Here is a 27,400-nt window from a genome sequence, read left to right as displayed (position 1 = left end):
CCCGGTGGTTCGCGCACTGTACAATGAACCTGACCACCCGAGTTCGATTTCCTGTCACGGCTAACATCAGTGACCAAGTGATAACTGGTTCATCAAATGCACTGACCAGCGTGACGAAGTATGGGCAAACAACCCTCATTTGCTCACACTGCATGGGGAGACCTTCATGCAACCGTAGGTTGACATTGTTGTTATTATTGCTGGTGTGGAGCGGGGTGGCGATGTTGAGAGTTGGTGGGGGATGCCAGAGATTGGGAAGGGAACCGAGCCGGAGAGAGGCCTCGTGGTTCACCCATCCCAGGCAATGGCATTCGCGGCAAACCCGTTTTGTGCGCGGCACGGCAGCGGTGTTGACGCAACAATTACCAGAGTCTCGCTTTTCACACCGGTTGTCCCCCCCGGTGACTACCAGCTCCGCGGAATTGTTTCTCTCCTTGGGAAAATTACGGCAGAAGAGGACGAGGGGAAAAAAAATGAGATTTACGTGAGCGTGCATGCGTGCGTGCACGCGCGCCATCGGAAGCGCGCGCGTGCATGCGTGCGTGCAATCGACTGCTGGGAAGCCTCATTTAAGCCACACGGTAGCGTTCCTGGTTTCCTGGTACTGACCGCCTCGCCGACCCCATCGGTACATCTTGTTCGCGAGCGCAGAGTACCAACGGCGGCCTGGGCTTGTTTTTTCGCCTCGAGTTTGTTTGGACTCAAGCGTCAAAAATGCATGAAATGATGTAATGAGCTAAATAGTTACCTCGTGCAGGCCTTACTAGATCACGTGTACCGCCGAATATATTGTTTGCACGATCCTCAGAAACGCTCGGGCAAAAAAGGCTCGCGTGCGCGCGGCACGTAAATTATTAGGTCGCCTTTTATTGCGGAGTGAAAATGAGTGAAGGTGATCGATGGTGGGTTTCCATATAGTTCCATACAAGTTGTGCGTGGGAGGAGCGGTGACGCAGCGGTTCGCGCAATTGCACTCTGAACCCTGCCACCTTGGCTGGCATCAGTGGTGAGTGATATGTGAACCCCGATTTTGCACCCCTCCCATGCCACCCCCCTCCACCCGCTGTGACTTTCACCAAAAGACAAAAATCCCCCGTATAGCCTGAACAGACTGTTGGGGCGAGTGCTGTTAGCGAGCACCTACGAAGACTGGCACGGCACAGGAGGGGGTTGGTGGCCAACACCACGCCCCGGCCGCCTTTGTCTCCTCAGTGCTAATATCTTACACACCGCACCAGGTGGTCATTTGAGGCTGAGTCAACCTAGGGGAGGAGGCCTAGGACCAATTCAAATAATCGTCACTGGTGTTGGCCGTGAGTGGGAATCAAACTCGAGTCGTGGGGTTCGTAACGCGGCGTACAAACCGCTACACTGCCGCTGGTGATTTTCACCAACCCACACTGTGACCAGCGTGGCAAAGGCATCATCGTCATCAGCTTGACAAAGTTTGGTCACGCAATCCCCACGTCCTGCGAGCACAGCCTGCAGGAGCTATCATCCAGCCTTGAATTTACAAAGGGGCTGAACATTCCTTCATAACTGATTTTTTTGGGTCGCATCGCCTAAGTATAATGCGTGTCGTGTAACGTTTCTCCACCCGACACAGCCGATTAAGAAAGTTGTCCCGTCAACAAACGTGCCAATAAATTCCTGCTTCAGCAGCACACCGGTGTGTGTTGGGGAGCAATCTCACAACCATTTGAATGTTGTGAGATTATTAATCGGCTGCATGGGGTGGCGGGTGCGTTCGCGACACACGGTTGACCCGCGCGATCCAAAACCCCCCAAAAAATCCATTACGAATCGATGGTCGCGAAAGCTTACGGGCTGAAAATTATAAATGAATGAAGATTAAGTGATTTTAAACGCCCGCTCGGTGCTCGCGCGGCGCTCACTTGACGTTATTATTGCAGCGTTAGCCGGGGCCCGCCGCATAGGGGCGCGTCGGAGGAGGAGCGCGGAGTGAAGTGTTTTTGTTGGAACTGGGAGCGCGGTCTCGTCGCGTGTTGGAAAACATCGCCGGGATTAGACGGCGGGCGCCCCCGGTCGGCCCGACGCTTCTCCTCTCGCCGCCCCTCGCACAGCGATTGCGGGAGCCGACGGCCCCCGTGCTTGGCCCAGGAGCTACCGCTTTCCGCTGACGATTCGCTCCGACCCAGGCACGAGCAGTTGCCATGCCCAGGGCCCACTTAGCGCTCCGGGATTTTATCCCCCACACCCCCCACCCACCCACCCACCCAAAACCCCCCGCTGCTCACTTCCCAAAACCTAAACAAAGATTTCTGTTTATTGACCACGTGTGGATATTATTCAGAAGCGACCTGGCCACGAATGATAGCTCGAGGAAGTGGCTCATCGTCACGTGGAAATTCGTAGCGGCCAAATACTCTCAGCGCACGTTTCTAAACACCCAGCCCCCCCCCCCACCCCCCCCCCCCCCCCCGTGCTTGCTCTCTGTCCGTCTCTTCCCATCGCTTGTTTCTGATCTCATCCGCACTCAGTGTCGTCGTCTGTTGCCCGTCACCGACTCCGTCTCCCGCCTGCATTGTTCACCATTGAATTTGTACAGGGTCCACGATTTTGAAAAACACGTTTCAGACACTCTCAAGATGTGGGTGATCATTCGCGATTTTTTTTCTTTACTTGGACATTATGTCAACCGTCCAGGGCTATCATTCAGATAGAAATCATTTGATCAAACGAACTGACTTTTGCATCCACATGGGGATGGTGATTGTGCATTCAGTTGTGTGTGTGCGTCAAGCAATTGGCTTTTTTTCTCTAAATAAGCCGTGTTTACTCAAACTAAAGGTACACCGCCCCACATGTATTATTCAGATGATTTAGAATTGCTGACTGCGATGTTGCCTAATTCACGGAACCGTCTGTTGGTATCCTCTGCCATTGCACCTCGACGCTCCCCTCTATCGCCTCTTGCCTGCCTTGCCACCTCCCGCATCCCCCATGCCCCCTGCCTCTTCGTCTTCGTAATTGTCCCACTCTCCCTCTCGACGATCACCGCTCTCCTCTCTGCGGCCAACCACCTTCTTCGTCTCTCTTTGCCCAACCACTCTCTGTCAGTGGAGTGGCGTGGCGTGGTTGGCACGCTGCCCTGGTCCACAGAATAGCCTGGCACCTGGGCCCCTCTGGCCTGTAAGGCCCGCGGTGCAGTCGCACCGCCTGCACACTCAACGATAACCCTTCCCCACTGCGTGCTTTTTATCCCCTCTTCTCAACGACGTTTCGCTCTTCCCTCGACGCTCCCCGACTCCTTGCGATGCCATTGTCCCTGTGTTACTCTGCTCGTGCTCTGCCTCCTCCTCTACTCCTCCTCCTGCGCTGCACCCCCGCGTCCCCATGTGTTTGTGAAACTCGACGCGGCGTGGTGAGCGCGAGCCAGGTGGAGCTCTCCCCGAGTTTCCACAGACGGCGGTGCGGCGGCCCCCGCCAACACAAACAGCGCTCGCCCCCACACAAACCCCCCACCCACCACTGCTTTTCTCGGTTCCTTTCCTATTTTGCGCAATGCGCACAATCGAGCCAACCCAGGTTTTCCCATAACCTAGCATTTGTCTTTCGTGAGGTGCGCCGGTGGGGTGAGGGGTGGGGGGGGGGGGGAAGTTGGCAGCGCAGGCAGGCCAAGAAGAGAAGCAGAGATCGTCGGTGTGAAGAGAGAGAGAGTACAAAAATAACTCATTTATTTCTTGCCTTAATCCAGCTGCGAGTCATTAACCCTGTGATTGTCCAGTTGTACAAATAAAATAAGTCCCAAGGTGAGTAGGAAACTGCAGCGGCTCATGGCAACAGGTTGAGGCTGCAAACTCCACCCCCGGATTTTCCGTTCTCGAGTGATGCTAATGCACGCTGGTGGATTCTTTGAGAAACTATAATGCGCTGGTGGCTTAATCTCACATAGAGACCCATAGCATCGAATAGAGATCACCATCAGCTGTGGTCAATCCGCTGCGGGATGAAGGTCTCCACAATTTGCCTGTACCACTCTCCCTGTCGATCGCCAACCTGATATAACATGTCTCATTAAATCATCATCATCACCACACGCTTCATTCGTGTTCCATTCAGCAATGAATCCACCTGCACACATCACCTGCCACTGGAAAAGCTGGGGTGGGATTTATAAACCCCCTCAACCCGAAAGCGACGAGCAGCAGACACTGCCAGAGAACCACGAGCGACAATCGCCACTCCGAGGAGCCTCCCACAATAATCGCACAGGAAGTTCCCTTGCATCTCATTTACGTTCTCTCTTCCTCTAGGCCACTGCACAGGGGCCGCCTTTGTTTACGCTTTACCTGAATCTACGTTCTCTCATTTTCCTTCCCCCTTGCATCGCTGTCGTTCCTACTCAGGGTGCCCAAGGTTTTCCAGGCCCCATGGGGCCCACAGGTCAAGCAGGGCCCAAGGTGAGGGGAGGTGGTGGGTGGGGGGGCCGTAGCGATCAGTCACCTGACAGCCAAACAAAATGGTCTAAACCTGTTTCCTCACACCCAAACGAGTGCCCATCTCCATTTCAACACTGGCGGGCCCGAACCTGCTGTTTAAAAATCGACATTGCTATGCCGAGGATCACTGTATAAACAGGACACCCACCGTCTAAGCGACCGAGGATGCATGAACAGGTTCAGGGCTCCAAAATAATAATAAGACCTGCTCAAGTAGAACTGATGTTAATCCACTGCTGGTGATGGCCTTCCAATGCTGTGTCGGTCATGGTGGCTGTTTGACCATACTTCACCACGCTGGTCCTGTGCGGGTTGGTGACGGTGGGCAGCATAGACGTGATAGCTCAACGAAGTGGCTTATCATGTGGAAATGTACAGCAACCAAATTTTCTAAACGCATGCTTCTAAATGTGGAGGGGAAAACCGGGAGAGAGACACGCAAGCTCCAAATATAGAGGCATCAGGGTCGGGATCGAACCCACGCCCTCCTGTATACCTGGCGAGGTAGTTAACGTCTGGCCGCCGTGGCGCCTCTGGTGGACTTCAAGGCCACCACCCTCTTAGCATGAGGACTCCACACCTCGAGCCCAGCCTGCTCAAGCAGGGCCGCGAGCGTGCAGCCTCAGCCTCTCCTTCTCTTCCCCATGCGGCTCCCGCTCTTGAGCGTCACCTCTGACCCCTGCTTTCTGTGCATCTCTGTGCCGACCCCTCCTCGTGCCGGACTCTGCGATCCGGTCCCTGCTCTCCAGGGGGCGCCAGGATCCGCCGCGGCCGGAATCAAGGTGCCCCCCTCCCCTACACCCGATCCGCTGTCCCCTGTGCTGCCTCTTTTCACTCCCTCACACAAGCTTTCGTTGTATTTTTGTATTTTTCTCAATTTAATACCAACTTATCTGTCATGCTCTGCCTCCCTCTCTCTCCGTCTCCCTGTCTCCCGCTCTCCATATCGACATGTTTCTCTTATAACCCATGTCTCCCTCTCTCCCTGTCTTCCTCTCTCCCTGTCTCCCTCTCCCCCGAACTGCTGCTGTCGATCCCTCTGTCTCTCTCCATCTCGCAGGGGGATCATGGTTTTCCCGGTCTCCCTGGGCTCCCGGGACAGAAGGTGACGCTACCCCCCCCCCGCCTCCCCTTCTTTGCTGTGCTATGTCCCCTGTGCTACGTTCATGAGCACCTCCGAATAGCGTGGTCGGCTACGTACGGTGCGGACGAAGTTCAACACACATACACATACATCCCTGTGTTGCGTCCCTTTGCTATGTCCCTGTGTCACATACCTGTGTCATATACCTGTGTCACATACCTGTGTCACATACCTGTGCTCCTTTCCTGGGCTATGACTTTAACCCCATGCTCAGCACCTCTCTCGCTTTCTCCCTCCCTCAGCTGTTGACTGCCCCTCGGCTCATGAATGACTTTTCACGGCAACAAGCGTTGTGTTTGGCGATGGGGGAAGCCCTCGCTACTCTCTCAAATTAAAGCCCTGCCCGGAACCATAAAACTTACTATCGGCTCTGGGGAGCTGTTAAACTCGTATTTAGTGGGTTTTCAGTTTACAGTGTTCCATAAACAAGTAGTAAAATAAAATTAAATATATATTTTGTGTGAGGTATTCGTCAAAGTAGGTGTGTTTGTATGTATGTGTGTGTGTTGCCATGTATGTATGTATCCACTTGTAACCAGCAGCAGACTTTGCTGCTCTTTCTCCTATCACATCACACTCCACGGGAGGCAGATTACTTGGTTCACTGATTATAAGGATTGTACTGTTAGCACAATACTTAACGCAATGTGCAACTTAAGCCTGACCCTCTCTTATGAGTGAAATGCCATCGGTACACACCAGGCTGGGGCCTGTGTGTGTGTGTGTGTGTAGATATACGCACAATTCTCATTTTCTCTGTTTGCCTCCTTCCTCCTCTTTTGCCTCTCCCGTGGGCAGGGCGAGGCAGGCTTGCTTGGGCCCCCTGGCTTTCCAGGCCTCAAGGTAACGTTGCCTCTGCATCGCTAAGCCCAACTCCTCCTGTGACCCGTGTCCTCTCTCACTCCGCCACGTCACACTTCTTATCCCGTGTTTTGCATTTTCTCCTTTTCATTCTAATTGTGGCATTGCCATCCTGTCACCTTGACAAAGCACCCATTCAGAACGATAACAGGCCAGTGCTACCCCTCGTGTTAGAGAACAGCACGTGAAAGCAGATAGCATAAGATCTGCTTCTGGAAGTCCTTCACATTCGGAGGCACACCGTTGCACGTGCCCTGCTGCAGATAAATGTTCATCGTATGGCCGAGAAACCCATATTTTTCATTCTCAGAGCCGACATTTTTTTTTGGGGGGGGGGGAAAAACCCCCAAAAAATGTTGTCACTGCAGCGACCAGGCTGAAACCATCGGCTCACTGCACTCGAGAACCCATTTAAATCACGGGCGGCTGAAACCCGGATGCCAAGCCCAGATCTCAGCACTGCCATCTCTGAGATCTCACCCCTAAGCTACCCATTTACCTGTCAAACCTACAATTATTAAGAGTCAGATGAGGGCTTTTTGTCCCAGCCACATTGACCTGGGCCTGTGCGTGCCAGGGATGGTCGTGGGCGTGCGGCGGGAGGGGTGCCGCGGGGGGAATCGAGATTCGGTAGCCAAGCCTTTTTTTTAAGTTCAGGTCGGCATAAGGGGAGCATCTGTTGTGTGTTTTGCGAGTAAAGAGTTCGCCAAACCACAGACCCCGGGGTTTACAAGATGAGACGGGACCAGCGGAGGGGGGGGGGTGCAGCACGTGCGACACGCAGCGCAAACTTAAATGCGGCACCCATTATAAACGCTTAAAAACTGTATTAATTTCAGGCGGTGATGTCACTGGCGGGCTCGTGTTGTTGCGTTGTGTTTCTGTCGGTAGTGGTTTAGCGCGCGAGTGCTCTGCGCCGCGATGCATGGGGAAGGTGCGCCGCTTGAACTCGTGCCGGTACTCCCAGCAAACCGGCTGTAGCCTGACGCTGCCTTGGCACTCCTCTTGAGAACCATCGCTCTCCGTGCCTGCGGTTGTGGCTTCCGCCCAAGGGTGGCGCGGTCGCTAACGCTTGTGCCTCGCAGCAAGAAGCGTCTGTGTTCCGAATGCCAACTCGAGCGCCTCTCTGTGCAGAGTTTCAATCTTCTATCCTGGGTTTCGTCCCATAGCAAAAGATGAGCGTACACCATCAACTGGTATTGGCCAAAACATCCCAATTCTGAAGAAGGAAAAAAAAACTACCTGTCAGTCACTCACTTGAGATTACGTGTCGCAACATCCCCCCTGAGAAAACACTCGGCAGGACCCTCCTGAGAAAAAGACTTGAGACTCTGCGAGTTTATCCTGCGTAAACAAGCGTGCTGGATGTGTTGCCCTGAGGTCCCATAAGAAATCGAGACCATCAAAAACCATGCCCTTATCTTGACCATTCCGTACTTTCCCCAGTGCGCACTCTGTAGGAATGTCAGCTCCACCGTATGCATCAATCCTGTTACGTTCCAGTCTGGTCTGAACATACGTGACGAATGCAAATTAAAGTGTAGTACATTCATACTTGTTCTCCCAGCCAGCGTAAAACCATTCTGGTAGATAACTGCAGAGTCTTAGCTTTGACTTGGCAGTAGCAGTATCTTTCTGTTTGCTGGCAGGTGGCATATTGGTGCACAACGCAACAGACAAGTATACTGCTGTAACTGCTACCACGATTTTATTTTTCTCTCCGAACGCCACCTCACAGCTACACTACAACATAAGAGGCCCAACACGTGTGTTGTTGGTGGTTATTATTTTTTGTTTGATTTTTTTGCAAGCCCACGTGTAAGTATCTATACGGTTTTTAGGCCATTTAATACAAATACCTTCAGAAAAGTGTTTCAAATTCAAACAGATATTTTTCTGTATTCTCCCATCCACCATATTAAATAGCAAAAAGTCGCCATCTTTATGTGATGTATGCGTTTTGCATAGCTTTTAGACAGTATTTTGTATTAATTAATTACAGGTTGCCACCTCTGTGATGGGGAGATGGAGAAATTCTTACAATACCGGCAGTGGGGAGAACTGTGTGTGTCGTAGTAATCGTATTATCAGCGTTTCACAACTGACAAAATAAAAACAGGACTTCAATATCCTGGGACGACGTGCGTATATTCGCAAGGACAGTTATCTCCAAGAAAAATAGAACGATGGTGGACAGTCCAGGACAGGTGGCAAGTCCAGGGCGGTTGCGTGTCTGAGTCATGTTGCTAATTGCCCCCCTGACTTTGCCCGCAAAGGGGGAAGCCGGTGGCCCGGGCCCCCTGGGCCGCCCTGGCATCCCCGGACGCAAAGGAGCCACGGTACGATCCCGCTGAAATGCATGCATCCCATTTGGTGCATCACCGCAAAAGCATGCACCCGATTGGTGCATCTTGAGTTGTGATGTCATGACGCAAAGCATGGGCCTGATCGGTGCATCTGAATGATGATGTCGTGAAAGAGCATGCCCGGAGTGATATTTGCAACGTAAAATTATTTCTGTTTTCAGTTTTTTTTATTGATACATTTAGATGATATTTAGTTTTATTTGCTGGTCATTTTGTACATTTATCTTTTGGTCACGATTTCTGACCCTCATGACTCACGTGACATGATTATACATAACCTCCACTTTTCAGTGGATGGAATACTTCAGTGAGCTGTAGCAGGAATCTAACCGTCAAATCCATTCAAACCAGCTTGGTGGCGAGTATCAAGTTACCGATTCTCTGACCTCTCAATTTTATTCGGTGGTCGTTATTTTTCATTGAATGTAGCACCTCTAGTGGCGTGCAGTGGTCACGTGAGCCAATTACATTCAATACAGGGAAATCCAGAATAATTATTACGATTTGGTGCTTGCATGGTGAGTGTAAGAGTCAATTTAAAATTTTCGCACCTCGGATTAGCACGGGTTGGCTCCACAAGAAGTTTAACATACATCGATGAGCATCGTCTTAAATTTTGATTTAAAGCGTTCGTGACTGCAGGGATTCATATTCTTGGTTCTTTCGGTAAAGTCACGTAGAAGGGAAACAATAAAATAATAAAAATATTGAACAATAAAATTCTCACGACGTTTCGAATGCAACACAAGCAATCATCATCAGGTGTGAAAACCACAACAAGAAATTTAAAAAAAACCGCCACTTTTTTTCAAAATTCTTGTTTTTCGTCGAAACGTCGTGAGAATTTTATTGTTTAATATTTTTTATAATTTTATTGTTTCCCTTCTACGTGGTGACTTTACCGAAAGAACCAAGAATATATAGCATCGTCTTCTACGTGCCAAGCGCTAATGAGTGTTGACAGCTCCAGCCACCCAAGAGTTTGCAGGATGTCTAGCTGGTAAATAATGAGGGTAGTTGGCAGTGGTCTTGCAGTGATGTGCATGTGCCCTGTGCGTGAGCGCATGTCGTGCTTGTGTTGTGGCAGGTGCGTGCAAAATGCGCTCGCCTCTTGTGCCCTCGACTTTTTTGTCCCCCTTGTCAATGTGGTCCCAAATTGCGTCGTCGGCGTCGTGTCGCGAAGAGGCGAATCCACAGAGCCGCGCATCGCCTCCCGTTGAGAGAACGGCGCGATCGGGCAGATATTGCCGAACTGCTTCTGAGATCCCGTTGAGTTGTTTCTTTTGGGTTGTTTTTTTTTTCTTTTCTTTCTACAGTCATTCGGGGGAACAATGCAGCACCCACTCGTCTTGGTCACAGATAAATATCCGGCCGACGGCAGTCACACCGATCATTTAAAATCTCAGCATTTCAGAATCTTCATTATTATTATTATTTCGGAATATTTATTTATCCTGGAGGAATCCGATGAGCTTATGAAGCTTTTTTTTTCACAGACGTCCAGTAGTGGCGGGTGAGCAAGTTACAACAACAAAAAATGCAAAAAACGAAAGAGGTGCAAAGGAGAGAAAATGTACAAATAAATAACAGAAACGACATAAATAATACATAAACATCAATAACGACTAATTAACAGAAAAAAAAACACGTAGCATAATTGTTTTGTCGTAGAGTCACTGGTGACCTGGCTGAGACCGTCATGAACTCGGCTTCATTTGAGAACCCGGTCAAATCACGGTCGGGCGGCCAAAACCCGAATTCAAAACCCAGCGTCTCAGCGGTGCTGGTGGCCAGGTGTCTCGGTGTCTCTGACTGCCGAGAGCCATCTGGTCACCTCCTGCTCGACCGTTCGTTCCCCAACCCCCTCCACCCCTTAGGCCGTGGCCGCGCCACGCCCCGCTTTTGCGCACGCGATGCCGGCCCGGCCGGCCCCGAGGCACGGGCACGGAGAAGGGGCGATTGTGCCGACAGGGACGGAAATAGAAAGGACTCCAGATTTTTCTCCACGAGGATTGATGTCATTAGGCGGCCGCGGGCAGGCGGTAGATTATTCCGACGAGGGATCACGCAAAGGTTGCATTTAATTGGACACAGTAAACCCCACTTTCATGGGAACACGGAGTCATGGAGTGCAAACGAGTGAAGCTCTGTTTTGGAAACGTCCCTGGGGTTGTATAAGCAGCGCCGATGTTGGCCACATTAAGCCGTGTTTGCGAGCGCGTCACTTGATTGTAATTTTTGTAGAGTGTCGCCTTGCTTGAACACTTACATTTTGCCGAGGTCGCGGCGTCAAGGAGACTGATGGGGAGGAGTGCGAATGTAATGCACTAGAACCCTCCCTTGTCGGATGCTTCAATCACTTGAGTCTACGTCCAACGCTGTCCATGTGAGATACCATCGATGTGCCTTCCGCACGACCACTACTCATTCCAAAGTCGGCTCTGGCTACACACTCTTACACCACAGGTAGCTCCACTTATTGACAAGGCCTTCTCCTTAACTATCTCATTCGTCTGACTTATCTAAGTCATGACAGTAATTCACCTAGGCCTCCTACTCTCCCCGAATGGGGAAATATGGACAGTGATTATTTAGATGTCCCTAAGTTATTCTTCCACCAATCTGTGTGCCCAGGATTAAATTTCTCACTGAATATATTCAGGGTTGCTGATAAGACTTAGATTGCCTCTCGCGATGGTTGTGAGGCTTACTGAACGTGATGCGTTGGGTGTGTAAATGTTTTGTAGGTCACCGATCCAGATTAACCCAGTCGAAATAAAGCCCTGCAGGGCCTGTGGCTCAGGTGGTGAGCTTCGTCCAGGGAAAGCCAAGTCGGCAGCGCTGTGAATTCCGACTTTGCCTCCTGGCATCGCTCCCATCCGTCAATCTCGTTCCGTTCCATCTCCGGTCCAGAGCCCCACGTCTTTCGCTCCACTGCCCATTCGCCTCGAGTTGTTTTTTTTGTTGCTGCTCAACTCACGACCTGCGCGCACCCCCTTTCGCCCCCCACCCCTCTCACATACCCTCCCTGGCTGCCCACTTTCCCGTAAAACCCTTGCAGGGTGAGAAGGGAGAGGTGAGCACCGCCTCGGCTTTCGTCGCTGTCAAGGGGGAACCGGGAATGCCCGGACTTCCGGGTATGCCCGGACTGCAGGGCCTCCCGGGGGTGAAGGTGAGCCATGTGAACTCGGTCCCCCAGTCCTACGAGACCCCGATCCCCTCACTCTGTGACTCACGAGGTGGCTGTGGAGCACTGCGCATGAAGCCCCGCAGGTGGGGGTAGGGAGTGGGGGGGGGTACAGGTTCATGGAGATATTTGGGAGTATGGCAGAGTGCTGGTGTCCGGTTTAAGTTCCAAGTTGATTTCGCTTAACCAAGGAGCAGCACCCGCAAGCAAACGTCCCGTTCTGGTCATCAACAGTCGCACGAACACAGGGACCAGAGACGTGAAAATTGGGGCTGTCACAGCAAAAGTGACACGTGCAGCAATGTCGCTGTGAACTTAACCGGATAACGACGCCGCATGCACGATCGGTAAACCGCCGCCCTTCCGTTTCCCAGGGGGATGTGGGAGACGGCGGCGCATCCGGGCTGCCCGGGTTACCTGGCCTCAATGGCAGCAAGGTGAGCGGCAGAGAGAGAGAGAAGTGTTTGTTCCTCAACATCAACCGTCACCCCATCATCAGTGACCTGAGAGATGCTAAGCCAATGCAAGTCAGGCAAAGCTGTTCACCTTTTGGCCTTTTGGCGTCCTCTGGTCTAACACTTTGAGGCTAGGCTCCAAAAGAAAGCTGTCTCTGGTGTGGACCAATCAGTTTCAAAGACAATGCATATATTAGCAGAGCATGTTTTTGTTTGCATGTTCACCACAAGTACGTGTGGTTAATGCGGAAAAATTATTCAGTTTGGTGTTTTTTTACATCTTAACACCTGTTTTATTGCCGGAAAGAGTCAAACCTATTGCTTGCTACGAGTTACTCGTATATGCACATTTGTATAATGATGTACAGGCCACTGTCAAGCCACTGCTGGATGAAGGCCTTCCCATGTCTTGTTAGTGATGGGTGGTTGTTTGGCCATACTTCACCACACTGGTCAGGTGCGTGTTGGTGATTGGTGGTCTCGGACCGGCTGAGATTTCACTTCCCATTGTTGTTAGCCATGGCCAGGAATCTACCTCGGCTCGCTGGGTGTTGTAGCGCAGCGCGCTTTCCAACGCACCATCACTCCAGTACATAATATGGTATACGAATGCGTACACGTGTTTCTAATACCCTTACACATGTATGTACAGAGACACATATGAATTACGGTTGTGCCCACAGACCGGTATAGAATCTGGATTACGCCTAGCTTGTCTCAGCTGTGCCGTAACGCCATGCCCTGTCCGTCTGTGCGGTGTGCAGGGTGAGCGTGGCGTGAAGGGCGACATGGGAGAACTTGGATCCCCAGGCCCCATAGGCCCCATGGGTCCCAAGGTACGCACGAGTACCCTCGGTCCGGCCGCCCAGTGGCATAGCCAAACGGAACATTCAATTTTTTTCTCGACCACGGGGAAACGGTACCGTCACGCAAACTCCGGTCAACCTCGTAGCGGCTTTCAGCAAGCCCTCGAACATAGACAGTCACTTCATCGCGCGCGTTCAGATGCGCTTCTGCCGCCGTCTGGAACGCTCTTCCTTCTGATATTAGGAAGCCACTGGAGCTATGCACTTTAAAATCTAGATTGAACACTAATTTCTTTACAACTGATGTTTGTGTTTAGTCTGTTGTCCTTCCCCCGCACCTCTGATTATCACGATTGGCTACGTACGGTCGCGAAAGAAGTTCAACATATATACATACGTAGAGGCGCAGCCCTGCAATGTCTCGCTCACGTTGCTGCCGGCGGAAGGGACTACACTAGAGGGTACTTCAGGAGAGCCCCTCTGGAAATATTTGGCCTACTCTTCTATCACACACGACTTGCCAATCAACTAACTGTGGTCTATCCATGTATACCGCTGAAGTGGGGGAACTTGATAAACGTGCACCGTCGTATCGACTGTCACGGTGGGAGATAAAATTTACCCGGTGACCTCTAGATTCCAAGTCCATTGTGCTGCAAACCGTTACACCGCAGTAGCATCCCCCTACCAAGAGTACTAATTGGAAATACGTTTTCCTACCTTTGGCAATCACATGTAACTGATTACTTCAAACTAAAGTTTTTGCGCACATACGCGTGCGTGTCTTATGGCCATCGGTGATGCGACTGTTGATGTTTCGCTGCATATATGTGTACTGTATGTACGCATAAATATGTATGGGCAGTGGGAGTGTGAGGATGCAATGGTTCGCGGGCTGCACTGTGAACCCGGCGGCTCGAGTTTGATTCTCACTCACGACCAATAACAATGTCAAATGTTTGAACCGGTCCACGGGCCTCCTGTGGGTCGACTCGTCCTTAAATGTGTGAACATCGGGACTAGGAAGACAAATGTGGATGGGATTGGTATTGGTCACCCGCCCCCTCATGTGCTGTGCCGGCCTTCATAGGTGCTCGCTAACAGCACTTTCCCCAAAAGTCTGTTAAGGCTACACGGGGGATCTTTGTCGTTATGAGTGCGGTGGCTGTTTGTGAGTAGTTGCTGGTAACGGCTGCCATGCTATGGACGGTGATTATCAATAAAAACATGGAGCTGCCATGATCCTAGAATTTAAAACTCTCTGTTCTACTATAAAAACGTCTGGGAATGGCTGGAACCACCCTCGCATGTGGCTGGTAACATGAGTGAAATATTAATTGAGCTTCCATTCCTAATTAGAGGTGGGCTCCCATCTTGGACTATCTCGGACTGTGCCAGGAGGCTGTTTGGTGCTGTGGGAGCTTGTGTCACGTGATCAGCTCCTGCGTGAGGAGCCTGTGTAGGCTCTGCAGGGGGGTTGTTACGTATCGTTGTAGGCTCTGTATGTACGTCGCCATGTGTTCGTGTCAGGGCGCAGAGGGGCCCAAGGGCGATCGCGGTTCCACTGAGGTCATCGACTACAATGGCGACATCCAGGAGGCGCTTCAGGTACAGGGCGAGGGGAGGGCGGGGGATGGGGGGCGAGGGTGCGGGGGGTCGGAACAGCAATGATCTCGTGTGACCTTGTTTAAAAGTGGGGCATACAGAAACCCATGATGGGCCGGGGGTGGGGTGGGTGGGGGGGGGAACAGCACAGTCAATGTTAAACAAACTTTTCAAATATTAAACCCCTCAGCAAAACGAATCCCGGTGTGTTCCGCTTCGGGCGTTCTGCTCTGGCTCACGGCCCCTGTGTATTTGAGCAATGGCTGCAAAGCCCATCGCTTAATTATACTGCAAGGAAAAAGAAGGGGGCTGAGCCATTAGCAATGGGGGGGAGGGGTGGCTTAGCCCCCTGTACCTCCCCTGATGCAACGTTGCTAGTAGTCAGGTGTACAGGCAGGTGAACGAAGAGGTGAATGGCCAGGTGAATAGACAGCTGTAGGGGCAAGTGGTGTTAGCGAGTACCTGTCCGCCTTTGTCTCCCCATTGCTGATGCACACACATATCACCAGTACTCGTTAAAGCCTGAGTCTACCTTGGGGAGATCCAAGACCGGTTGAGGTTTTTGCCACTGATGTTAGCTATGGCCACGAATAACGCCCAGGTGTCGGGGTTTATAGCACAGCACGCTAACCACTGCGCCGCTACTCCTGCCAGGGTGACACACTGTCGGTGGGTTAGTGGAGAGGTGGACACAGGCAAATATGCAGGTGGACAAACGGGTGGACATAAGGTGGCTTAACTGACAGGCAGGTGAACTCTTAATGGGCCAGGGAATTCCTATTGGACAGGAGGGCCAGAGAGAAAAGTATTTGCTTGTGTTGGCAAAGCTAAAACAGGCTGATAATTTAATTTGTATGATGAGATTTGCTAATGTTCCGCGTTTGAGATTATTAACGCCACTTTCCCTTCTACATCGATGCGCGCAGACTGGAAGGGACAGGTATGGTTCACTCTGTCGCTGTGTTCCCTCATTTCCGTAAAACAGCGGGCGACGTGACGTGTGTTGGCGGCGTCTAAGCAGGGGCCTGAACTTGTGTCCATTTGAAAGCCCCCAGGTTGTCCCGCATGCAAGTGAATTCCATTAGAGTCGAATTGAAAAACTTAGGCGAATTAACTCCCCGGTCTTCACAGTGAGGCTGTGTTTTCTGGGAAGGGGACGGAGCATTGTTTCGTGGAGATGATACCGCAAGAAGCTAACCACGTCATTTTGGTGATGCCGCTGTGTTGGCAGTGGTGCAGGCACGATTACATTTTAAAACGTCAACACATTCGTCAATACCACTGTGGCCTGAAAAGGAAAACGGAGATGTAAGGCCACTGTTTTATTTATTTTTTTCAAAAAACCTTGTATTGAGTTTTTCAATACAAGGTTATTTTAAAATACATACATACAGAGGTCATTATCAACCTTTTCCAAGACACTGCTCCTCCAGTACCTGCACCGAATCACCGGGGGAATTGATCGTTTCCTGCCGAGTGTTTTGGGTCGTTGAATATCCTGGCAGCGTTTCTTCCTGCGAACGGCAGAAGCTCCCCAGTTTACAGAGGCTCCGTCGTGTCCCTACCAGAGGCTGAGCACCGCGAGTCATAAATCAGCTCGGCCAAGTTTGAGTTGTAAAAAGGAAATATTTCTAGCAGCAGCCTGTAATGAATTATCGTATTGGCCCTGCTAACGAGGATGATGATGATGATGATAATTTCTAAGAAGCGTGACGGCGCGTGAGTGTGTGAACGAACTGGCTCGCGAGTGTGCGTGCGTGACGGCGTTCTTGAGTGAGTGAGTGTGCCTCGTCCGTGAGCAGACATCGCAGTAATTTCCATGTCGCCTCACTCTCTCTTCTGCAGGCAGTGAAAACGCTGGCCTTCATGGTAATTGGCGATTTGTGACGATGTCAGCATTTAGCGTGACGGGTGTCCCATGCACGCCCCGGTGGTGGGGGGGGGGGGGGGTGCATCATCAGCTCTCCTACCGAGTTGGGGAAAACTTCCACCCCCAGAGGAGTTTCCTCAAAATGTTCATTTTTCACCTCCCTTAATAACCTGCGCTCGGTCCCAGCGGAGCAAGCTTTGGCTTGCCCCAAGAAAGTACAACCAGGATCGTTGCCGTTTGCCGGTACAGATATCGGGGAGGTTTAATCGTGCTGGGGAAAAGAGAATGTACATCGGTGAAAGGTCAACCTGAGTGGTTCTGAGCAACACCACGCCGCCTTCTCACCATGCTTATTCAAGGGTCCCTGGGAACGTGAGCGCAGGGAGTTAAGTGAGATTGGCTCTACTTAACGTATCCATACACATATCTTGTTAAAAGGTCAGCTCCTTGCACATGGCGCTCACTGCGCTGCATGTGGCAATGATTTACTAACATTGCTTTCAAAATGCAGTCACCATTTGTCCAATACATGCGTATATACAAGGCTGTGTACGTAACTCTACGCATATGGTATGCTCTATATACACACACGTGCGTTAGTTTTCCCTTTGAGATTATATTTCCTACGGAGTACACATTGTCCGTCTACCTGTGCCAGGACTGGGAGACGCAAAGCAATCCCGTGTGGGATTTTTAATGTAATTTTTTTTTTTTTACGTTGAGCTGGGACCCGTCGTGAGCACAGAGGTCACCCAAGCACTCGCCCAGCCCCCTAAAAATGCTTCCCGACCACCGATCAACGCTGACCCCTCGTGCGGGCGCCGTAACACAGCATGCGCGTGCATCGTACCCGCGTGTGCCATGTCCCCCAGCCCCCCCCCCCCCACCGCCCCCCTGCCCCCCCCCCCCCCCCCCCGCGTGAGATGTCACGTAACACAACGCATCACAACAACGCCCGCCGCACTAAAACGATTGCCTTGAGCGGGCCGCGGTGGCACGGGCTCCTCCCGCGAGCAACGGCCCCGTGCCACCGCCACCGCTGCTGCTCCGCCCCCCTCGTACGAGCCGTGCTTGCGTGCGGATGCCTGGCTGGCGTTGCGTGCCCGCTCTCCGCTGCTCGTGTTTGGCTGCAGCCTCCCATCCATGCGCCGCTTGCGCGATCGCTGCCCGGACGCGAAGTGTTGCCCGTACAGAATCACGCAATGGAACAGTTTCACACTCGTATTTTTTTTTTCCTCCTCTCTCCCTTAGGGACCTCCGGGCCCACCCGGCCCACCTGGACAGAAGGTACCGAGACTTAATTGTGTAACCGAAAGAATTGCACACATTTTTCTATATATATACAACTAAAAATATATTTTTTTATTTTGCCACGTAAGGCCCACTGAGCTATATAGATGTTTTTCAGAACCGACCTGGCCACAAATGATAGCTCAACGAAGTGGCTTATCATCGTGTGGAAATATATAGCAGACAAATGGTTTAAACATATGTTTATAAACGTGGAGGGGTAAACCGGAAGGCCCTGGAAAAAAAATCCACGTGGCCACAGGGAGAAAGAACACGCAAACTACAAATATACAGCAGCAGGCGTCGGGGTTGGGATCGAACCCACGACCTCCCGCAGACCAGGCGAGGTGGTCAACATTTCGCCACCGCGGCGCCCCTATACACAACAGTATTAAGTTCATTGGGCTGGCTTGGGCGAAAGATATCGCTAGGAGGGACGATGGCCGATGCATGAGGCATGTGATGATGGAATGGCAGCCGGAAGAGAGAACAAGAGAAACAGGATGGCCACCGTGGAGGTGGCACAATGGGATCAGCTCATGTGCAGGACCGAGAGATGGTGACAGTGCATGGAGATCTCCATCCCGCAGTGGATAAACCATGTCTCACGATGATGATGATGATGACAGTGACGATGACGACGATGGTTAATCAGCATCTTTAACACCGTGGCTGTAGCTTGTAGGTTCATGTTAGAGAGTGATACTGTGTATGACGACCGCACGTTCTGGCACCACCTTCAATCCGGTGAGACGACAAAACCTCCTTAAGCTCACTTGTCCTGCAGCCTCTGGACCCGGTGGTGAACTCAAGAGCTTTTGGTGTAATTGAGACTGGTCCCCATTTTCATCCTGTTCTCGTGAGAATTATCTCGCCACGCTTAAACAACCAACGCACACATGTGGAGCGATGCGCAGACGGAGTTGTGTGTTGCTATGATAGAGTTTGACATCACCATGGTATGTGCGTGTCAATGGCATGTGCCTGTGGCATATGGGGCGCCGAGGTGGCGCGATGTTAACTACCTCGCCTGATGTACAGGAGGTCGTGGGTTCGATCCTGACCCTGACGCCTGCTAGATATTTTGAGTTTTGCATGTTCTTCCCATGGTGGATTTTTACTAGGTTACTCTGGTTTTTCGCTCTACATTTAGAATTAACATGTGTTTCGAGTATTTGACTGCTATAAATTTCCACGTGATTATCCACTTTGTTGACCTTTCATTTTGGGGCCAGGTTGCTTCTGAAAAAGAGCCATATAGCTCAGTAGTTTTTACCTGGTAAAATTAAAATAGTTTAAGCACATGTACGTATGATGGACCGATGTGTGTTCGTGCGCATGGCATGTGGCCATTGCTTCTGTGGTGCGTGTGCGACATGTGTGCGTGATGTGTCCATAACATGTGTTATGTGTGCGCTCCCTTGCTCAGGGTGAAATGGGACTTCCTGGCACTCCGGGATTGGACGGCGAAAAGGTGAGGTGATGTCTCGGAGGTCTTAATAAATGATTTGCCTTGTTGGGATGAGAGCCAGTATCAGACAATACCCAGTAAACATGGAACCTTGGACCAATGTTGGCCAACGTTTGGCCAATGTTGGGCCAACGGTTCCAACCACATTCCAACGTTGGCCCAACATTGCATTTCTACTGAGTGTATACCTGCTGCACGTGCGAAAGATATGAAAGCTATCAGTATAAGCAGGGCTTAATTTCATCTGGGTGTGTCTAGAACAGTAACCTAGGAAATATTTCCACACCCAGCACGATTGTCTAGTATATTTCTCACTTTATTATGTCTTCTTGTTGTATGGCTGCTGATGTAGATGCAGAGCAAAAACCGCACTTTCACATTCAGGTGGTCAAGCCAGACAACCGTGTCAGGAGTAGCGGAGTGTGTGGCTGTGATGTCTCCTTCGTATTTGTGTATTGGATAATGCGTCGTTATATGTTGTATTGGTCTCTTCTGGATGACCTCGCACACTGGGTAGTGCCTCTCAACTATGGCTGTAGGCTACTAGTCGCGTGCCACCTACTCCTGTCTGTCCATAACCCAAAAAAAAAATTCAGAAATTAGTCTCTGAGTCAATGGATTTTGTTCGAGGTGAGAAGGGCCTCAAAGAGACGCTATTCTCTTTGACAGGGCCCACGCGGCAAGACAGGGGACCCCGGAGAGTCGGGGCTTCCCGGCAAGGAAGGGCCCATGGGGCTTAAAGGGGATTTGGGTCCCCCTGGCCTCCCGGGGCTCATGGGACCCAGGGGAGACAAGGGGGAGCTGGGGCTGCCAGGGCCTTCGGTAAGTTCTTCCTTGGCTGAGCTCCTCCGGCAAGCATCGCATGCTGAGCTAGATAGATAGATGCATTGTCTCTATTTAAAACAAGTCAAGAGGCCTTTTACAGGTGGTAGTGTTGGCGTGTGGTTAGCACACTGAGCTACAAGTCCAAGCCACCTGAGTTTGATACCTGTCCACATCTAAAATCAGTGGTCAGCGATGTCTAAAGCAGTCTTGAGCACCACCGCCTAACTGCATCTCCACTCCGTCAATGGCCTTTGGGCATCGTTTTTGCAATTTTTAAGCTACAGCCTTGGACCAAGGCAGTTGCTCTTCTGCCATGGTTTGGGACTGGTGACACCAGCCGGAGGTGGCCATGAGCCCTGGGTCACACTCTCAGGGTCCGATTCACATTCCTGGTGAAACGGCAGAAACGTATCGCTTCGTCAGTTTGCCCTATGATTGGTTATGGATGCAATGCTTTCCCCAAAGAAATCGCACCCGATGAAATCATGAATCGGAACTGACTGTGCACCATGTGGGTTTTTCTGAATGGTAAATGTGCAAAGCAAACATGAGCGGTGAAATTTAAATCCTGGAATTTTTTGTTTCTTTTTTTAAACACCTGTCATGGTTATTCTGCTCGGTGCCTGATGACAGAACAACTCTAGCATGAGCTCATTGTCGTCACATCGTTGCTTTCAAAGGCAGCAGACTTTAATTTGCACATTCCAATTGGCTGCCGGGGCTATTAATGGTACGAGGAGGTAACGGGAGCTGCGTGCGTGCGTGCGGTGTGCGCAGGGGCTGGATGGGCTGACGGGCGCCGATGGGATGCCAGGCACTCCGGGCCTACCTGGACGCCATGTGAGTGTACAATGACTTCACCCAGCAACCCACGCCACTCGAACACCCCAACAACTCATAACCACGTAACCCCACCACCTCAACAATTTTTCCATCCCGACACCCCTTCGCATAACAACCCACCTTCCCTACAACCCACCACCCAAACAACTCGCAGCCATCACGCCCCAGGACCCCAACAAGCTGCCACCTCACCATCCCACAATTCTAACGCCTCATAACTTTAACAAGCCACCCACCACCCTAACACTCCCACCACACTGACAAGCCCGACCACCACTATTTCTGCTGACACCTATGTTAAAACCAAATAATGCACCACCTTAGTCATTAAAAGGGTAGGAAGACTGACTTGCTGAGAAAGACTCGGATGTGTATGTTAGCGTAACAGCGACACAAACATTTGCTGCAGTATGGCATTCGGCTGACTAAATGGCTCCACCTCTCGAGAGCAACAAGAGTCTTTTCACCCCAATGTCTGGCCAGAACACAGGCGTCTTTAGTTCAGACGAAGGCCAAAGTTAGTTGAATACTTGAGAAGATGAGAAATAATGGCCTCTGGCCTGGGAGCCCACAGTGGGGGTCCCCCCTGCGTTCCCGAGAGAGGGGGGGGGCCAGCCGGCCAGGTCACGAGTCCTCATTCGGGCTGCCCCTCCATGGGCACCCTGCCGACCTTCGCCGGTGGGCCCTCCATGTCCTGAACATCGCACAAACGGCTAGATTGTGGGATCCCCCCCCCCCCAAAGAAACCCAAAAGAGGAGAAGGGCTTTTTAAAAAAAAAATCATAAAGGAAGCAGGTAAATCACGTTATGGTTATTTTGCCAAAATGTTCCCGCGATATGTTTATCCTTCAAATTGCTGGATTTGAAGGGCCCTTATCAGGGATTCATTCACCGCCCGGGAGCATCTGGAGACGTTTTATTGTAGAGAGCGGCAGATTACACGCTCAAGAGGGGCAGCCTCGTGAGTAATGGCCGCACGCGGGGCCGTCTTTTAATCACCGGCAGGGCTTCTTTATAGTTTCATTATTCACTTTATTACGATGTGCCTCACCGATAAGTAGCGAACACACACGCACGCGCGCACGCACGCTGGAAGCCTCGCTCGACTCGACGCACGCTGCCAAACGCATAATCAGACGCACATGGCCCCGGCCGCCGCACGCGGCACAGGAGGGGAACCGGCTGAAGTCGCGAGTTTTATTTCGAGCGTGGAAAACCGTGGCTACAATTAGCCGCTGTTGCAAGCCGAGTTCAATTTGGTGAGTTTGCGGCTGACCTTATGTTTTTCTGACCCTGTTGGCAATATTTTTATTTTTTACAGAGTTCTTAATGGTATTTTTTGTTTAAATAGATCATTCAATATTATATATAAAACACGTTCATATATACACCCGGTAGCTTTGTCATAGACACATTTAGCAGCATTTGCGGCGAGTGTGATGTATAATATTGGATTGTTGTCTGCTGCTGCTGCTGCTGCCTTGCAGGGAGAGAAGGGAGATAGAGGGGAGAAGGGAGACTTGGGCAACGTGGTAAGTTTCACCGGGCATAACTATACAGTCCACCGCACGTTCCCTCGTGAGGGACGCAGGAATAATTGTTTCATGACGAACGAAATGTCATGCGTTGAGTCGGGGGAGGGGGCGGGCATGGGTTCCGTAGAATTTGGACTTGTAAAGATTTTAAAAATCCCAGACGCTTCAGCCAAAGCATACACAAAGCGGCACGCTGAAGCGCCCCTAAGGCTGACGAGCAAAAATCAACAAACACATTAAATAAATAAGCCAACAGAATGGGAGAAACGGTAAACAAGTTACTGGGGGGTGCGTGGAGGGTGCGTGGGGCATGTTGTCCTGTCCTGTGTTGTTGCGGTGTGTGTGTGTTGGTGTGTGCGGTGATGAGCGGTGGTGTGTATGTGATTAGTAATGACCGATGTGTGTGTGTGTGTCTGCACTTGCCCCTACAGTCTGTTAAGGCTATACGGGGGATCTTTGGAGTGGGGAGCGGTAGTGTAGCGGTTAGCGCGCTGCGCTATGAACCTGGAGACCCGGGTTCGATTCCCGCTCACGGCCAACACCAGTGACGATTATCTGAACCGGTCCTGGGCCTCCCCTAGATCGACTCAGCCTGAAATGAGTACCTGGTGCGGTGTGTAAACATCGCCACTGGGGAGACAAAGGCGGTCGGGCGTGGTGCTGGCCACCCACCCCCTCGTGTAACGTTCCGGCCTTCATAGGTGCTCGCTAACAGCACTTGCCCCTACAGTCTGTTAAGGCTATACGGGGGATCTTTGTAGTGAAGAGGGGCGTGTGCTCGCGATTAAAAGTAGCGTGTGTTGTGATGAGTGTTGTTTCTGTGTGTGTGTGTAGCGGTGTGTGTGTATGCGTTTGTTGTAATGGGCGGTGTGTGTTTGAGGTGGCGAGTAGGGAGTGGTGTGTGCTGTTCTCATGACTGGATAGGGTGTTTTGTAATTGTGTTGGCTTGTAGGTATCAGTTGGTAGGTCTTGGTAAGTTACTGCAGAACTAGAATGTGGTAGCAATGGAAAGTGTGCGCGTGTGTTTTTTGTGCAGAGCAGGGACTGTGGTGCTTCTGCAGTGCCCCGCAGAAACGCAAAAACACCAATGCGCCTGCAGAATAAAGTTTTCAATCGCTGCACGTCATCTGCTTTGACATTTGGACCAGAAACGTGGACATCGCCAACGGATATGTAGCGACAGCTAAAGTGCGGGCAGAGTAGCATAGAGAGAGGCGCACGCTTGAAAGTACACCGAGGGTCAGAAAGAGGAACACAGAGAACATACGCAAGTTAGAATTGTCATATTGACAGCCGGGAAAAGTAATTGGGCTTGGGCAGGACACATCGCTGGACGGTACGATGGGTGGTAGTCGAGACTTATGATGGAGTGGCAGCCAAGATGAGGAAGGACGCCCGAGATACGGAGCGATGAAATCAGCGCGTGTGCAGGAGGCTACGTGGATCTCGGTCACAAGTCTGTGGGGGATGGCGATGGCTTGAGGAGCCCTTCATCTGGCATTAGAAAGATAATGGCTGTTGATGATCAGGGGCGGAGCCAGGATTTCAGGCCGGGGTGACATTCAACAAATTTTAATTTCAAGAATGATTAGAGAGTCAGGCTGTTGAGCTAGACGCCATCGGTTGGCGACACGCTCTGACAATGCAGTTGCACGGAGTCCGCCAGACCGAGTGTCGTGCACTTATACGCAGAATGTCATCCCTGTCACCCCCGTGGCTCCGCTCCTGTTGATGATGATGCCAGCTCTCATGGAGATGGTGGTCTGGACAAGGCTAAGAGCATTTTACGTGCAATGTGGTGGTCAGATGATATATATTTAAATCTAGATTTAGAACTCATTTCTTTCGAACTAATTTTTGTGTTTAGTTTGTTGTCCTTCTCCTGCGCCTACGATTAGCACAGTTGGCTGCGTGCAGTGCGAAAGAAGTTCAGCATACCTGCATTCACGGCGTGATGTTAATTGTCCCGTCCTAATGCTTGTCACTTACCAACACAGTACACCATCACATATCTGACTTGCTGGGAACTGAGGTACAGTATATTTGTATTCGTGAAAAATATTTCAACACCTATGCCAAAATACTTAAACCACCACGCACAAAACTAAAACTAAACTGAAACTATTTTTTTGTATCAGGTAAGGCCCAATTAGCTATGTAGCTATTTTTGGCAGAAGCTACCTGGCCAAAAATAACAGCTCAACAAAGTGGCTTATCACGTGGACGTTTGTAGCAGCCCAACACTCTAGATGCGTGTTGATTCTAAATGTGGAGGGAAAACCCGGAGACGACCACAGGAAGAACATGCAAACTCCAAATATACATGCATCGGCATCGAACCCACGACCTCCTGTATACCGGGCGAGGTAGTTAACATCTCGCCACCGTGGCGACCTGTACTGCGCTGGTTGTGGGCGCCCCAGCTGTGGAACCTCGAGACCGAACCTCGGGTCAGTCGCCTGCTCCTGTAGGTCTGAGGATTCCCAGCGGGGGCAGTGGAGGGGGGGGGGCAAGTGGGGTGTGCAGAAGCCTGGTTTCACAGTGGAACGAGCAAGGGAATGCTTCGGACTGTTTGGCCTTCAGAGCAGAACCCGTGCAATTGAACAAGTCATTAGTTAGTGCGTTGTACATTACAACGGGCAATCACGCATTCGGGGTCTACAGTGGAGCAACGCAAATATTTGTTTTGGACAGAATAATTACAGCCCGTGGAAATTTGTGAGCGTAGTGGGGGTGTTTTTTTTTCTTTCCGGTAACGATAAATGTGAGTAAGAAGAATGACTTGAATCCACCGCTAATGCTCCGTAACAAACAAAAAAATCTGCAAAAAATACAGCAGCTTTCGCGAGTGTTCCGGTGCGTTTTCATAATGGCAGGATCGCCACGCCGGGTGGCCTGGCAGAGAGGCGAAAACGCTGGAGCAGTGTCAGTTCTGAGGTTTATTTCTCTCTCTCTCTCTCCCTCCCTTGATCACAGAACCACATTTTCACAGCTCCACCCAGTACTTCCCGAATCCTTGTGGTGTCTCATTTCTTTTGTATGGCATTTTGAAAAGCAACAGACAAGTCTATGAATGTCATCTGTTGAGGTTGGAGAAGCCTTCTGATGGCATCTAGGCTGGCCGCATAGATTCCATTTTATTGACATGGAAATCCTTAGACTCACATCGAGACCCATCGACTTCTCTCGAGACTCGTGCTTTACAAAATGTGATATGAGTGACAGATTGCACTTCACTCACATCGAGACCCATCGACTCCCATAGAGACCCATAGAGACGCACGCTATACACTGAAAATGTGATGCGAGTGACGGATTGCCCTTCACCACAGTCAGATTTGGGCCTGGACTCCTTAATTTCCCACTCATTACGGAGGCAGCTGCTTCTTCCACGTGTATCTCTCACGCGGCAAAGTGCAGCGCAGTGCTGTTGATTCAAGGAGACGCCAGGTTCCTTTGTTGGATGTTCAGTGAGTGTATCGCTGGGGACACCGCAGCGTGAACAAACATCTCCTGAACCGCGCGACGCTCTCGCAGTCCGGTCGCACGTGGCGCCCGTGACGGGCAAGCGGCGGCGTGACTCCACCCGTGCGCAAGTAGCGGCCTCCCACTGCTGCCCGTGGCCATTGTACCTTGGAATATATCAAGACACGGATCATATTTAACCACCGGCAAGAGTTTATTATCTGAGCGCATCCACCGAGGAAACGGAGCGACGAAACAAACGCGGGATGGCGCGATCATGGCGACGGATATTTGGGATGCTTTCATCCAGCAGTGGATCGACCGTGGCTGATGATGATTATGAAGAGTTTGTTGCGTGTCCCTGGGGAGAAGCGTTGGTCACTCTCTGGGTCCAGCATACTTGCGTCTAAGCTGGACCCAAACAGTGACCAACGGAGAAGTAAGAAAAAGGTTGCACATAGAAGAAGACAACCTGATGATGCAAGCAGTGATGAGAAGGAAACTGGCACTACCTGGACACACGTGTAGGATGGACATTGAAAGTGTGCTGTTCGGCAAAATGGAAGGAACCGAAAAGAGATGAAGACCTCACGGACAGAGTGGCTTGACAACGACATCAACAATTTTGATTTAAAGCTTTCGTGACTGCAGTAATTCGTATTCTTAGCTCTTTCGGTAAAGTCACGTTGAAGGGAAACAATAAAATAAAAAAATATATATCAAACAATACAAATTCTCACGACGTTTCGACCATAACACAAACGGTCATCATCAGGTGTGAAACCCAACGGCAAGAAACATTTGAAAGAAGTGGCGGTTTGCATTTATTTATTTATAAACGGTGTATTTACTTATTTTTAAAAAAACGTTAGCACCACGGGCAGCGATTTGGCAGTTTATTTAGAAGGACGAGTCCATCTATGTTCTGAAAAGATGAGGGGGGAGACGAAAAATTAATGTATGCTGTCAGAAAGCCATCGTAAGTGTGAACAATCAATTAAGACCTGAAATGGTTTATCAAATCCTTCCAATGATTGCTAAGCCAGAATCCATCTTTTCGGTTGAAATTGTTTCTGTGCTTGTATATGTGGATAGCCTCATGAACGAATCTCTCATGGTAGCCAGATGGCTTACAAAGAACCTCTGTCTTGGAGAAGTCAATGTCATGTGAGCCTACTGAATTATAACAATGATCTGCCACAGCCGAGGTGTTG

General features: G+C 50.8%; 1 protein-coding gene across 1 annotated transcript in view; it reads left to right on the top strand.

Moving 5' to 3' along the window:
- The window catches only part of LOC116940189 (uncharacterized), a 267,752-nt gene that overhangs the window by 200,081 nt on the left and 40,271 nt on the right, over positions 1-27,400 (top strand). The window contains exons 24-38 of the mRNA XM_032949577.2: positions 4,371-4,424; positions 5,213-5,245; positions 5,524-5,568; positions 6,406-6,450; positions 8,745-8,807; positions 11,896-12,006; positions 12,396-12,458; positions 13,241-13,312; positions 14,813-14,890; positions 16,733-16,756; positions 18,009-18,044; positions 19,477-19,521; positions 20,188-20,340; positions 21,121-21,183; positions 22,674-22,718. Of these exons, the coding sequence (XP_032805468.1) occupies positions 4,371-4,424; positions 5,213-5,245; positions 5,524-5,568; positions 6,406-6,450; positions 8,745-8,807; positions 11,896-12,006; positions 12,396-12,458; positions 13,241-13,312; positions 14,813-14,890; positions 16,733-16,756; positions 18,009-18,044; positions 19,477-19,521; positions 20,188-20,340; positions 21,121-21,183; positions 22,674-22,718 (930 nt within the window). The remainder of the gene's footprint in view (positions 1-4,370; positions 4,425-5,212; positions 5,246-5,523; positions 5,569-6,405; positions 6,451-8,744; positions 8,808-11,895; positions 12,007-12,395; positions 12,459-13,240; positions 13,313-14,812; positions 14,891-16,732; positions 16,757-18,008; positions 18,045-19,476; positions 19,522-20,187; positions 20,341-21,120; positions 21,184-22,673; positions 22,719-27,400) is intronic.

The sequence above is a fragment of the Petromyzon marinus genome, chromosome 8 (assembly GCF_048934315.1).
Source record: "Petromyzon marinus isolate PM22_M1 ecotype Great Lakes invasive population chromosome 8, UKy_Petmar_22M1.pri1.0, whole genome shotgun sequence".
Lineage (NCBI taxonomy): Eukaryota > Metazoa > Chordata > Hyperoartia > Petromyzontiformes > Petromyzontidae > Petromyzon > Petromyzon marinus.
The sequence above is the reverse complement of the archived record's forward strand: the minus strand, read 5'-3'. Positions and strand labels throughout refer to the sequence as shown.